The sequence below is a fragment of the Fukomys damarensis genome, unplaced genomic scaffold (genome assembly GCF_012274545.1).
Source record: "Fukomys damarensis isolate Sample0158 unplaced genomic scaffold, DMR_v1.0_HiC HiC_scaffold_20, whole genome shotgun sequence".
NCBI classification, from domain to species: domain Eukaryota; kingdom Metazoa; phylum Chordata; class Mammalia; order Rodentia; family Bathyergidae; genus Fukomys; species Fukomys damarensis.
In genome coordinates, this window is record NW_022900932.1 from 8,760,996 (window position 1) to 8,776,291 (window position 15,296).

Genomic DNA, 15,296 nt, shown 5'->3' on the forward strand with positions numbered 1-15,296 from the left:
AGCGTCGAGTGCCGTCTTTACCCAAGGGTCCTGGTTAATTTACTGTATTCAGAAATGATTTAGCTTTGTTCTCTTTTCTTCTCCCTTGGCGGGAGTATGCCAGTCTTCTGAAGGATAGTTCCATTTCTGCTTTTTCTCACTCTTGGGTTCTTTCTCACCCTCCTTGCTGGTGTTTTTCTGTGTGTAATTCCTTTGGAATACATGAGCCACTGGCGCTGAGGATGCTTCGCAACCTGTTAACCTGGCCCTGGTCTTGCTCTTCCCCATCTCAGCCTCCCCTCCCCTGCCCGCTCTACCACGCCTTCCCCTGCTACTTCTCCCCACCCCTGATTCACTACTCTTGACTTTCTAGTTTATTTTTCCTATGTCCCTTTTTACAGAGAGGCAGATGCATACAACTTTTCTTTCTTTTCTTAAAATTTTGTTTCTGAGTGTGGTGCTGGGGAATGAACCCAGGACCTATGCAATGAGCTTGTTTGTTTGTTTGTTTATTTGTTTATTTTTGAGATAGAGTCTCACTGAGTCACTAAGTTGCCCAGTCCGGGCTCAAACTTGTGATCCTCCTGCCTCAGCCTCATGCCTGGCCATGCATATTTATATTCTCTCTCACTCTCTCTCTTTTTTTTTTTTTTTTTTTTTTTTTTTTTTTTTTTTTTTTTTTGGTACCAGGCATCGAACTCCAGGTCCTTGCACTTGCGAGGCAGGCGGCGGCACCACTGAGCCCCAAGCCCTCTTTTTTTCTTTTTGATACAGGGTCTCATTATGCAATTCAGGCTGGCACTGAACTCACAGCAAACCTCCTGCTTCAGCCTCCTGAGTGCTGGGATTATAGATGTGTGCCACTATACCTGGCTTCTTCCTTTCTTTCTCAGAAATGAAGCATACTATAGATATTCTTCCTTGACATTGATTGCAAAAAGTTTAAGTCCCAAATGTCCAATGATAGGGAAACAATTGGATAGAAGTATCAACTAACATATGTAGCCATTTAACATGCCTCCAAAATAATTTCTAATCTGGGGACAGGCTTAAAAAGCAATATTCGGGACTGGGGATGTAGCTCACTGGTGCTGTGCCTGCCTGGCAAGCACAAGACCATGAGTTCGATTCCCAATACTGGAAGAAAAAGAAAAAATAATTTTCAGTTAAAAGTACACATGCAAATGCAAGATATTTAATAAATAAAGGAGTTATTTACACTTTTAGAAGAAGGATGAAGAGAGACAATATCGTGAGTTAGAAAACTAGTTGCTTACAGCAGCCAGAAACTTGCTCAGGAGGAAGTGCCCAGAGTGGCGGCAGCAGTGTGGGCGGAGCCGTGCCAGGACCCCCCATGGCACAGAGAGCCATCTGCTGTGATGAAGTGTCCCCCAGCCCAGCCTGCTGACAGCTGCCTGGGTGTGACTGAAGGCCCCTCCCACCATTTGGGTTGGGGAGACTTTCAACCCTTTGGAAATGTGGAGAGTCCCGTGAACCCGTTCACCTAGTGTCACGTGCTGTCCATTTTGCAGCGTTTGCTTTCTTTGCACTAAATATCTGTGTCTCGCTATGTGCACTCACACAAATACACTTTCATCTCTTACTGTTTTATAGTTGGCAAGCATCATTACTCTTAATTATGTTTTTCTTTTTTACAGTACTGGAGATTGAACCCAAGGTCTTTGCACTGTGCTACACCCCCAGCCCTTCTTTATTTTTTGAGGCAGTCTTGCCAAATTGCACAGGCTAGGCTCCAACTTGCAATCCTCCTGCCTCAGCCTCCCAGAGTGCTGGGATTGCAGGCGTGCACCACCGCACCCAGCTAAAATCATGACTTTCTCCCTGCATGCTTCAGCCATGCTCCCCTAAGGAAAAGGACTTCCTTCTGCAGTCACAAGATCACTATCATACCCAAGAAGTTTAACATTAATACAGTAAAATGTCAGATTTCTTTCATTTGAACCAGTAAGGTCTGTTCAGTGTCTTTGCTCTCTAGAATCCAGCCAGAGCTCTGGTTCAGTTCTGTTGTCACAGCTCTTTACCTGACAGTACCCATCAGCTGCTGGTAGAACAGTCCTCAGAGCCAGTGGTCTGATCACTTCCTCCTGCCTGAGTCCATCTGGTCTTGTGGCTTGGGCAAGGATGCATCATGCCCTTGTGTCCCATCATCAGGAGCGCGTGTTCTTGGTGAAGGTGGCTTTCCCCAGGCTTCTCCTCGAGGTCCTTGTCCCCTCTGTAGAGAAATGATCTTAGAACGGTGCTTTGGGGCCACATGACTGTCCTGTTCCTTAACCTCTCCCCCAGAGATCTGAAAAGCATTTCATGGCTCTCTGACTATTGATAGTCATAAAATGGTGATTTTTTTCTAATTTTGTTAGCCTATGGACAGTTATTGGTTCGAGTTTGTCTATAAATATTTTTTTCTTCCTCTCTGTTTCCCAATTTTTAAAAATAACATTATGAACTCAAGTTTTTAAAAAAGAATTTCTGCATTCATTTAAAAAAAATTTATTATGGAGAATTTTAAATCTGAAAACATAATAGACCGAACTGGGCAAGGTAGTGCAAGCCTGTAATACCCGTACTGTGGGAGGCTAAGACAAGAGGATCACAAAAAAGTTTGAACCCAGCCTGGGCAACTTAGAGACTCAGTGAGACTCTGTCTCAAATTTAAAATATCTAAAAAGGAGCCAGACACGGTGGCACACGTCTATAATCCCAGCACTCTGGGAGACTGAGGCAGGAGGATCATAAGTCGGGGCCCACCCTGGGCAACTTAGCAGTTTAGCAAGATCCTGTCTCAGAATGGGGGTTGGGGGTGAAGCTCAGTACAAAAGGGTTCAATCTGTAGCTCCCCCCTCAAAAAAAAAACAAAAAGAACCATGTAACAAGCTTTCTCACTCAGCTAGAGCACTTACCAGCTCATGGCTGTTCCTGTTTCATCCCCTTCCCACCCCTTGTGGCCTGGTTGTTTTTGTTTGTTTGGTTTTTGGGTTTTGGGTTTTTTTTTTTTTTTTTTTTTTTTTTTTTTGGTTTTCTGAGACAGGGTCTCACTATGTAGTTGAGACTGACCTGGAACTTACTATGTAGCCCAGGCTGATCTTGAACTCAGCAGCTCACAGTGATTCTCCTGCCTCAACCTCCCAAGTGCTGGGATTACAGGTGTGCGTCACCACACCCAGCTCCAAAAAAACCCTGAGGCATCAAGACAATTTTAGTTTATGGTTTTGTTTTTTTGTTTGTTTGTTTTTTGGTATTTTTTTTTTGTACTGAGGATCGAACTTGGGACCTTGCACTTGAGAGGTAGGAGGTGGAACCACTGAGCTAAATCCCCAGCCCCTTGTGGCCTGGTTTTGAAGTACTCCTGACATTAGTTCATCTCTGATGTTTCAGAATGTACTTCTGAAAGTTCACGTGTTCTTCTTGGGCATAACGTGCTATGATCCATTACCATCTTCATTCTTTTGTGTGTACACATTTTCCCCGATGCGATCCTGTGTCCTGTCTCCACTTTTGGGCCCTTCCTAGCTGTCTCCAGGTTCCTAGGCCTCAGCTCTAGACTCAGCCCCTCCAAGGGGATTTTAAGTGAGTTTAAGTCTTAGTTCTGAGAGGAACGTACAGGATGTATATTTTACTATAAATGGATTCAGCTCAAAATTCAGTGATGAAAGCAGATGATTTGTAGGAGTTGAGCCTACAAACAAATTAAACAAATTATTACAGGTCTAAATCTCTTTAGATCTCTAAAGATTTAGTAGATTTAAAATCCTTGAGAGCTACTAAGCCTGCATAGCCTGTAGCACCTGTCATACCTAGGTATGGGAGTGCAGGGGTGACAGGTGACACGGCTGAATTGCATTGCCCCTCCATGATTCCCTGTCCCCCCTGCAGCCTGCCTGCCATACTGTGCAACCGTTGTTTTCTAGGACTTACTCCAAAATCTGGATGTTCTTGTTTTCTTCCTCTCTATACCTTTACTAGATTACCAAATCCTATAACTTCTCCTTTGAAAATATCTGCAGTCCATTCTTTCAGTAATGATGGGAATGAGGCTCATACTCTTCGCAGAGACCGTGCCAAGAGCTGGGCACATTATTTCCCACTGTTTCTTGCAGTGTCCAGTAGGCCTTAGCCGTCCTGGGTCGCTGCAAAGAAAGCCCAGGGCATGGACAGACTTTGTGGCTGACTGTACATCTGGTCCCATCCTTCTCTTTCCTGCACCCACTGAGGAAGACTCTAGAGGGACTGAAATATAATCCAGAAGCAGAGCTGGATCCCAACCCAGAGCAAAGTCATTGGTCTGGCTCTGCCAGTGAGGGGTTTTAGTCTAAGCTCTTTTCTTGAACTCTCTCAGCCCTGAGTAGCTCTTTTTTAGCCGTGCAGTAAAATCACCCAGGGAACTTTTTAAAAATATGGATCCCTAGATGACGTCCCATAAATCCTGATTTAAACAGCCTAGGGAAGGACGTTAGGCATCAACATTTCCCTAAAACTCCCCAAGTGCTTCTAAAGTACAGTGGCTGGCAGTTCCCGGGGCACTGACATCCATAATTAGACACCTGAACAATTGTCCTGGTGATTAATCGTCTTCGCTCGCTCACTCTTCCTAAAGCAGGTTCCACTGCATTAATCCTCCCACGACATGTGCTTGGTGACCTGAAATGAATTGCTTGGGAGCTCCTGTCCCTGTGGGAGGAAGCTCGAATCCCTGGCCTGTGGCCAACTTCTCTGATCAGAGGCCCCATCCGTGAGGCAGTACCTCAGCTGTCCCCTGGGCAGGCCAGGCACGTGGTGTGTGCAGTCCTTTTCTGTCTGGCCTCCATCCTTCACGTCCTTCTGGGACCCTAGCCAAAGCACCAACAGGAAGGAGCCTTTCTCACTTCCTCTTCTGGTCCCATCTCCCTGCCCTGCCTTGTTTGTGCCACCCGCTGGTTGCAGAATCAGTGACTGTGCTATGGATTTTCTCCCTCTTTCATTCCCTCAGCAGTCCCCTGAGAACCATGCTCAACGGTTCCAGGGTGTCAGCCCTCCTCTAGGCAGACAGATAAGCCAGCAGAGGCACGTGACACAGAATGTCCCAGGACATCTGGCTCAGCCAAGGAGCTCTTGGCACGGTGGCCTGGCAGGCAGGTTTCCTGGATACTGGCTCAGGGCTGAGCCCTCCTGCGGGGAGGAAGTGTGACCTCATGGGGAGATGCATGGGCAAGACACCAAGGGATTGTGGGGAACAGGAACTTCACCACTTAATCTTGTGTGCCAAGTCGTAGTCTGTACCTGAAGTGGTGATGGCCCACACCAGCCTGAGGTGGTTGAAGACCGTCGGTCTCAGAAGACTGGGGGTCACAGAGGAAGAAGGCCCACCCCGGGATCCTGACAGTGACAGGTCCACTGGGACAGAGAAGTGGGGGGAGATTTTAGTTTGAAGGGAAGGTACTGAGTGAGGATGTGTCTGTCAAGGTAGAGGAACCCAATGGACAAAGAGGGCTGACAAACAGCTACTTGTGCTAAAGCTTGAGACCCACAGTGAGTCTGAAGCAGGGTTGATCAGCAAATAAATTATCACTGGTGAAGCCAGATGTGGTGATGGACACCTGTCAGCTCCAGCACTCTGGGAGACTGAGGCAAGAGAATCCAAGTTCAAGCCCAGCCTGGGCAATTTAGAGATTTAGCAAGACTCTATCTCAAAATTTAAAAAAAAAAAAATTTTTTTTTTTTTTTTTTTTTCGAGACTGAACCCAGGGCATTCAAACTGAGCTACATCCCCATTTAAAAAAAAAAAAAAAAAAAAAGGCCTCGTACTTCCCCTTCGTTATTAGCTTTCATTGTTCTCAAGACCAGAATGGGCTGGGGATTTAGTTCAGTGGTGCCACCACAAGGGACTGAGTTCTATCCCCAGTACCAAAAAAAAAAAGGAACTTAAGATCAGAATAACCACTGAGGTTTCTCCACAGTATTCCAGTAAAGCCTTTAACAGCCACCACAAGGGCAGTGATTCCCAGAACTTAGCAGGGCATCAGAATCAACTGGAAAGCTTTCAAAATTATAGATTCTTAAGCTCTATGTTGAATCTCTTTTATTTTTTTAAATCCACATTGGATTTCTGAATCCATCTTTGTAGATAGAAAGATAAAAATTTTATCTTTCAGAAGCTCTGTGTGTGTATTTTCTCCCAGTACTGAGGATTGAACCCTTGCCCTGACCTACATCCTCAGTCATTTCTTATTTTGAGACAGTCTCCCTAAATTGCCTAGGCTGGGCTCAAACTTGGGATGCTCTTGCCTCAGCCTCCCAGAATGCTGGAATTAACAGGCATGCAACACCACCAGTATAATACTGGATTTCATTTGCTGATCTTTCCTGGGGATTTTTTCATTAGTGTTCATGAGTGAGACTGGTCTGTAGTTTGAAGTTCTTGTAATGTCTTTGTTTGGTTTGGGTATTAGGATAATGCTGATTTCTTAAGTGAGTTAGGGGTTTTCCCTCTGCTTTGGTCTTCTGGAAAAGATTATAAAGAATTCATAAGAGTTCTTCCTGAAATATTTGGTGATATTCCTCTGTTAACTGCTCCGGGCTAGCACTGTCTGGTTTGTTATTACCTATTTGTTTTTTTGTCTTTCAAGGAATTTGTCCAGTTTACCTCAGTTATCAAATTTACAGGCCCACAGTTATTACTTTATTACTCTTTCTTTCTATTTTTCAGTCCTAGGGATGGAACCAGTGACCTCACACGTGCTAGACAAGTGCTCTGTCATTGAGCTGTTATCCTTTTATTGCCCATGGAGTCTCGGGTGATGTCCCCTCTTTTATAAATAATATTAATTTACATCTTTTTTCTTTTTTCCTTAGTTATTTTGATTAGAAGCCAGTCTATTCTGTTGATCTTTCACAGAATGAGGTTTTTAATTTCATTGACTTTTCTCTATCCATTTTCCACTTTAAGTTTTATTGATTTTCCATCCTGATTTTTGTTATATCTTTTCTTCTTACTCTAGATTTAATGTATTCTTATTGTTATAAATTTGTGAGGTGATTGCTTTTAGATCTTTCTTCATTTCTTTCTTTCTTTTTTTTTGGTCTTTTGAGGCAGAGTCTCACTATGTAATTCAGACTGCCCTGGAACTCACTATGTAGCCCAGGCTGGTCTCGAACGCACAGTGATGCTCCTGCCTCAGCCTCCCTAGTGCTGGGATTACAGGCGTGCGCCACCACACCCCGCCTCTTTCTTCGTTTCTCATGTGTGCATCGAATGCTACATAGATTTCCCTGGAAGGTTGCCTTCGCTGCATCCACACATTTGATTTTAGCTTTTTTTTTGGTACCAGGTATCGAACTCAGGATCTTGCACTTGCAGGGCAGGCAGCAACACCACTGAGCTAAATCCCCAGAGCACATATGTTTGTTTTGAAGCAGGGTCTTACTACACTGCCCAGGCTGGCCTCAACCACCACTCTCCCGCCTCAGCCTCCCGGGTAGCTGAGATTATAGGCATGTGATGTTGTGTCGGACTCCATCCCACAAATTCGATATTTTCATTTTCATTTAGTTCAGAATATTTTTAAATTTATCTTGAAAAATGTTTCTTAAATTAAGAACGGGCCAGGGATTTAGCTCAGCGGTTCGGAGGCCTGCCTTGCAAGCGCAAGGACCCGAGTTCAATCCCCTGTACCAAAAAAAAAGAAAAGAAAAAAATTAAGAACGCTTTCAACAGAGAAAGATGGAGAAAGGGCAGACTCTTCTGTCCGGAGCCCCACCTTCGTAACAGCACTGTCTGTTCACATGTGTCCTCAAGGTCTCGCCACGCTGCTCTGTGGGTGTGGAGACTGGGCATGAACCACTTCACTAGCTGTATCGGACGCCACAGCACCCACTGCGGCTTTCCAAACCCATCCCCTCTCACATACAGAATTCGGTTCCACCCCCGGGGTTCCCTAGGCTCAGCCTGGGTAGCAGTCACCAGGAGGAGTCTTGGGCCTGCAGCTCTTGCAGCTGGTATTGCTTCCTGGTTGCTCTACATTTCTGGAGTCTCAAGGTCCCTGGCTGGGCCCCAGGCTGTGAGGTGCCCAGCTGTACCCTTCATGCCAGAGCCACACTGGGGCAGCCCAGAGCCCTGTGCCGGAGCATGGCGCAGGGTCCCAAGGGCACCTGAAGGCTGTCTCCCCAAACATCGTGCCATCCTAGAGGCCTGGGCCAGTGAGAGGAAGGAGGCCTCAAAGACACCCCTACACTGTGGCATGGGGGCAGTGAGGGGAAGGCGTGTGCCCAAGGCCTGCTTCGGCCCCAGCACCAACCAAGAAACTCCCAGGCCTTCAGGGTTGTCCTCCCTCGTCTTGGTGAACAGCCTTTGGCTTCCTCTCCCTTGAATACTTTTTGTTCTTCACATGTCGAGGCTGAGAATTTTCACATTCTGCTTCCCTTTTAATTGTAAATTTTACTTTTTAATCATTTCTTATTTTTGCTGTATGTACTTTAAAAAATGTAAAGGATTCATAAGATCCTTAATGTCTTGTTTAGACATAATGGCCGGGGATTTAGCTGAGTGGCACTGCACCTGGCTTGCAAGCTCAAGGTCCTGAGTTTGATCCCTGGTACTGGGGTCACAGGAGGGGAGGAAGGGGGGGGGAATTACTTCCTCCAGATGTCCCCATTCTCTTATACTTTGCTGTCCACAAAGCCTGAGGGCTTAGTCCTAGGGAGCCACGCACCGCCCCTTTCTGACGTGGTTGGTCTTGCTCTCGTTCCCATCCCCTCGGTCCTCGTTGGTTTAGACCATCGGACTTGCCTTTGCCATCCTTCCTTCTTTCTCTGTTTTGTGTTTGTATTCTTTTGTGGTTTTGAGACAGGGTCTCAATATGTAGTTCAGGCTGCTCTTGGACTCAGTATGTAGCCCTGACTGGCTTTGAAATCACATCAGTCCTCCTGCGTCAGCCTCCCAAGTGCTAAGATGACGGGGATGCACCACTATGCCCAGCAAACAGAAGACACTATCCTCAACAAGCATAAAATTTCCAACATATGAATAGAGGCTGGAATTGAATATTTCCATTCCCCACACAAAAAGTCAGATACCTAGGTTGGTTAGACTCTGAATTATCCTGGCCAAGAGCTTCTCCTAGCTCAGGTCTTGCTGAGAATCAGGCACTCTGTTCCAGACTGGCTCCAGCCTCCCCCTGCAGGCAGTGAGGGGAGCCTCCCATGCTCACTGTGAGGACCTGGCAGCACTCCCAACAGGCAGAGCTCACAAAAGCATGAGGGTCCCTGTACCAGGGCCTCAGGAGTTGACACCACGCCAGCAGTCACAGCAGCAGCCCCACCTCCCCTGCACTGGCTCACAGCCTGGACTCCTGATCCTACACCCGCCTGGCTGTTGCTCTGCCCTGGGGGCTCCCTTCTCTGACTAATCTAGGGAGAATTCTGCATTTTTCATTGTGTTCAGCTTTTAGTCATTAGACTTCCTCACAACTCAGACAGAAATCTGGAGTCCTTCGTGCATCTCCAGCCTTGCTGGTCATCAACCCATTTTCGTGGCAGTGGGGCAGTGCAGAGGAGAAACTGGGCAGACTCCAAACGCTTCTTGCAACCTGTCCTGCAGAGGGGGAACTGCAGGTATTTGGAGTTCATTGGGATTTTTCTGTCTACATGGTATGAATGCTTCATGGACCTTGAATTAAAATTGTCCATTGATATTATTAGAATTATTGGAGCCAGTTCTCAACAAAATACAAATAGTCCCTACTTATGATGGTTCACCTTAATGATTTTTTTTTTTTTAACAATACTGAGCATTGAACCGAGGGCCTTTGCACTGAGCTACATCCCCTGCCCTTTTTCTTTATTCTTATTTTGAGACAGGATCTCGCTAAGTCACTAAGTTGCCCAGGGTGGGTTTAAACTTGTGATCTTCCTGCTTCAGCCTCCCAGAATTCTGGAATCAGCTTCATGATTTTTTTACTTTAGTGTGGATTTGTCTGGATATAACTCCATCCTACATCAAGGAGGATCTGTATCCTCAGGTAGCTTTTATATTTATGAAGAAAATGTATTTCAAGAACAAATAAACTCTCTCAGATACTCTTCTCTAAAAGCTCGATAAAATACAGCCAAGAGAGGTGACACATGCCTGTAATCCCAACACTCAGGAGGCCGAGACAGGAGGACCACGGGGAGTTCTTGGCCAGCCTGGGCTACATCTTGAGTTCAAGGCCAGCATAAACTACTACCAGACAGGTCCCTCTCAAAAACAACAAAATAAAGTTCAGTAAAACAAAACAGTGATAAATTTTATCTCTGGAAAAGATCAGCGGGGCAACCTACAATCTGGGTGAATGGGAGGAAGTTGACGGCTCATTAGGCTGGACCATTAAGACTGGGAGGAGGACCCTATGACTTTTGCCTCAGTGGATTTCATTTACTTATTTTTTTTAGCAACTATTTCCTGCGTGCTCAGGGCAGCGCCTGGTCCTTTGTTGGTGCTGTGATCTAGAAGTGACCAGACAGAGTCCTGCCCTCAGAATAGAGGACTGCAGGCCACCAGGTCACCGTGCCCTCTTCCAGTTGTTGTGGTACCTGGCAGCAGGGCCTTTTGACCACACAGACCAAGGGCATTCAGGAGACTCGAGGTAGGGACCCTAGTGAGTGTCCCAGGTGGTGGGGTGATGGCCACCCTGGCCCTGTCCACATCTCCCCTGGCCTCTGCCCCCATGGATCGAGTGTCCAGTCCCAAGGGAAGGGTACATCATGGCTCCGGGCAGTGATCGAAGACTGAGACTCAGCCATGTTGGTGCCCAGCACCCTCCCAAGCAGGCGAGAAGACTTTAGAAAAACGAGAAGGGCTCATCTCACTGTAACAGACTGCACAAAAATAGCCCTGAACGGGGGCCAGGGACGTAGCTCAGTGGCACCATGCCTGCCTGGCAAGCACAAGGTGATGAGTTCAATCCCTGGTACTGGGGGGGGGGGGAAAATAGCCTTTAATGATAGCAGATTTTCTTGTTTTGATGTTAAATTGTTTTCCTCTAATATTTTGTATTGTGAAATAAGACATACTTGGAAAAATGCATAAAACAGCAGCAGAGCTAACAAGTTGGTGTAGAACAGTGGTAGCCATCCTATGGCACACGTGTTATTTTTTCCTTTAAGACAAGAGATATTAATGTATAGTTGTTTTTTCTAATTAAAACCTTCATAGGGCTGAGGATTTAGCTCAGTGGTTCTGCCACCTGCCTTGCAAGTGCAGAGACACGAGTTCGATACCCGGTACCAAAAAAAAAAAAAAAAACCAAAAACCTGGATGTTCAGGTTTTTGTTTTTTTGTTGTTGTTGTTGTTGTTTTGGTACCGATGATTCTTGGGTCCTTGGGCTTGCAAGGCAGGCAGCGGCACCACTGAGCTAAATCCCCAGGCCAGTATTCACGTTTAATTGCCATGTTGACACTGCGATAAATAAGTGGGTTTTGGGTCGCACTTTGAGTACTTGTCTCTAAAAGTTTCACCATCACTGGTGCAGATCAAAGGCTTGTGTAACTACCACTTCCCTGGAGAGAGAGGATGGCCGGTGCCCCCAACCATGTCCCAGCATCAGCCCCTCCTGGCTTTTGTAGTGACCTTGTCTGTGTGGTTCCACTGCGTATGCAGACTTGGTTTTTGTCCCAGGTGTTTGTTTAATAGTCAGGAATCATCCCACGTTGTTCTGATAAATAAGGAGGGAGATGAAGCTGTTTATGCCATTTCAATAATAATAATAATAATAATAATAATAATAATAACAATGTTTGCGGGCTGGTAGAGTGCATCTCCAGCACATACAAGGCCCTGGGTACCATCCCCAGTGCCACAAAAAAAAAAAAAGGAAAAGGAGATTTGCTCGAAAGCCACAAGGATGACTGTCCTGTTTAATGTGAACCAGAACCACTGAAAGAAACCCCAGCATAAATTGACCATTTTAATATGTTTAGAACACTAGAGGAAACTGTGTCTAAAGACCTGCAGGTTCCATGAAAAAGAAGTATATACTGGGCCAGGCATGGTGGTGCACGCCTGTAATCCCAGCACTTGGGAGGCTGAGGCAGGAGGATTGCTGTGAGTTCGAGAGCAGCCTGAGCTACATAATGAGTTCCAGGTCAGTCTCAACTATATAGTGAGACCCTCTCTCAAAAAACCAAAGAAAAAGGGCTGGAGATTTAGCTCAGCGGTTCGGTGGCCTGCCTTGCAAGCGCAAGGACCTGAGTTCAATCCCCGGTACCAAAAAAAAAGAAAGAAAGAAAAAGAAAAAAAAAATAGAAGTATATACTTACAGGAAAGTTTGACAATGATGTTTTGTCAAATCGAGAATATCAAAGACTATACTCCCATGTATAAATTCTTACATGTTTGTATATGTATTATTATATATTCACATATTGTATATAGATTGTAGAATTAAAAAGTACAGTAACTGAAGCGGAATATTTGCTAGGGGAACTCGGTAGCAGATTTGGGCAGGCAGAGGAAAGAATCAGTAAATTTAAAGATAGATTGATTAGAGGCCCTGGATTTAGTTCAGTGGTTCCGGCATCTGCTTTGCAAGTACAGGGACCTGAGTTCGATCCCTGGTACCAAAAAACAAAAACAAAGAAAGAAAGATAGATTGATTAAGATCATCAATTATGAGTACTGAACGAAAAAAAGAATTTGAAAAATGGCTGGCACCTCAGAATTCTGTGGAACATGATCAAGTATAATAACACATGCATAGTGAGAATTCAAGAAACAGAAGAAAGGGGCAGAAAAAAATATTTAAAGAAACGATGACTCAGAATTCCACCAATTTGATGAAAATCGTTAATCTGTGCACCCAGAAAGCTCAAGAGGGCCAGGGGTTTTGGATCAGTGGTTCCGCCAACCTCCCTTGCCAAGCACAAGGACCTGAGTTCAATCCCCAGTACCAAAAAAATAAAAATTAAAAAAAAGAAAGCTCAAGAAAGACCAAAGAAGACACATGTAAAGATGGAATACTTTTTTCTAAAATTGATTCTTGCATAACTCTGTGAATATACTAAAAGCCATTAAATTGTACTCTGTACTCTGTGCAAATCGTTAAGAAAAAGAAAGAAATCCCAGCTTGTCCTGTGCGGGCCGCACCACTGTGAGGACTTGGCAAACCTGCACTTCTTCATTCGTTTCATCTGTTTCATCTGTTGCTGTCGTTTTCCCGGTGTCTTCCCCCAGGGTACCCCATTTCCCAGTCCCACCTGGGAAGGCGTGTGGTCGAGTGGCTTAGAGTCTGACCCCTTGACGTACTTCTGGGGAGGGCTGTAGTTCCTGCTTGTCCCGGTCCTCCCTGAAACCCAGGCGACCTCCCCGTGGGTGTCCTTGTCAGGGTCACCTTCTGGGGGCGGTGCTCAGAGGACTGGAAGGTTTTTGACAGACTTTTCCCCTCGTGATTTTCTTTCTTCCTAAGACTCTGTTGTCTGCCGACCTGGAGCAGTGTGGGTTTGCCCTCTCTACTACCGCATGAGAAAAGGGACCATTTCCCACTCTAGTGACCCCCACCAGTCTTACTTGGTTAATATCAGATTCCTTTCTATTTTCATATTAGAAATGAAGAACCAAATAACTGAGCATGGTGGTAGACACCTGTAACCCAGCACTCTGGGAGGCTGAGGCAGGAGGATTGCAAGTTGGAAGCCAGCATGGGCAATTTAGCAACTTCATGAAACTGCGTCTGATGTTTTAAAGGGGTGGGGATGTAGCTCAATGAGGATTGAACCCTGGTTCAATCCCCAGTACCATATATGCCATCACATTAGTGATTATGTTGAACTCAGGCAAATATTATATTATATTGAATTTACATTTCCTGATTACTGGTGATCTGGAGTTGATGTGGCACAAACTGGAGACACTCCAGAGGGCAGGAATGAATTGTGCTCACCTCAACCCAAGTTAGTGTATCTTGGCAGGAGATCGGGGACTGGTCCGGTGTCCAAACCACATAGGAACTGGTAATCAAGATCATAATCCCAGCAGGTGTGGCATAAAATTGCCATGGACAGAAACAGAATCTCTAGCCCCAGCTCTTGCATCTTGCACTGCAAATAGCAGTCCTGGGATTTAAGAAACGTCCTGGTGTCAATTCAGCATCCCTGCAGACCAAGGTCAAGAAACTCACTGTGGCTGTTGATTTGATTTCACTTATTCCATTTATTTTTTGAGATGTGATCTTTCTGGTTGCCCAGCTGTACTCAAACTCTGACTCCTCCTGCCTCAGCCTCCCAAGCCGCTGGGATCACAGGCTGCAACACAGTACATAGCTCTGTCTATAGATTTTAGGGGATATACTCTGCAAAATTTCTCCAGTGTTCTAAAGTAGTAATGTTTTGAAAGTTTTGTTTTATCATCTAACCTGAAAGTGATGCCAGGTAGGCATTGAGAGGCTGGGTTGTCATTTTAAGTAATCCATAAACTTTTAGTAATGAAACTCATTTTTTTCATCTTGGTTGTGTTCCACAGGCTCAGAAAAAGAGTTTGAGTCAAACCTCCCCTGTTTCCACTTCCAAGGCTGCAGATGGCCTGAGGCCGGCACAGATCCCCGGGCTCCTGAGCACCCCGCTGCCAGGTCAGAGCCCCGATGCAGTTCCCAGGCTGCCCGTCTTCCCCACCCTGATCCGTCTGCATGGAACCTGCCTGCCCAAGTTTCCCTGTACTCTGATCAGTCCTCTTCTCTGTATCCTTTTCATCCAAATAATGCACTGTGTTGCATCAACCATAAGATATATCACCATTTCATTTGTTATTAAGAGAAAAAAAAACACAATGGAACTGGAAGGATTTTTGTTTGTTTGTTTGTTTGCCCAGACTGAGTTTAAGCTTGTAATCCTCCTGCCTCAGCCTCCCAGAGTGCTGGGATTATAGGAGTGCACTAGTGTACCTGACAAAAATATGCTTCTTTGGGCCAGGGATTTAACTCAGTGGTTCCACCACCTGCCTTGAAAGCACAAGGTCCCAAATTCAATCCCAAGTACCAAAAAAGAAAAATGCTTCTTTGAAACAATGAGATCTACTATCATATAACACACATATGACTTTGTAATTCTCCTCATGCCACTTTATATATGTATAGTAATAATCCCAGGCAGGTTTGATGGTACATGCCTGTAATCCCCACACTCTTGGGAGGCTGAGGCAGGAGAATTGGAGGTTTGAGCCCAGAACAGACAACTTAGTGACTTAGCAAGACCCTGTCTCAAAATTGTAAAAAAATTTTAAAGGGGCTAAGGATATACCTCAGTACCAAGGCTTTGGGTGAAGCCCTAGTATCCACCCCTCCGACAAAATGACCCT

The 15,296-nt window shown here is 45.4% G+C and overlaps 1 protein-coding gene across 2 annotated transcripts in view; it reads left to right on the plus strand.

Moving 5' to 3' along the window:
- Positions 1 to 15,296, plus strand: part of Bicral (BRD4 interacting chromatin remodeling complex associated protein like) — a 39,344-nt gene that overhangs the window by 12,237 nt on the left and 11,811 nt on the right. For both annotated transcript variants that reach the window (XM_010617632.3, XM_010617631.3), the window contains one exon: positions 14,466 to 14,571. In XM_010617632.3, the coding sequence (XP_010615934.1) occupies positions 14,466 to 14,571 (106 nt within the window). The remainder of the gene's footprint in view (positions 1 to 14,465; positions 14,572 to 15,296) is intronic.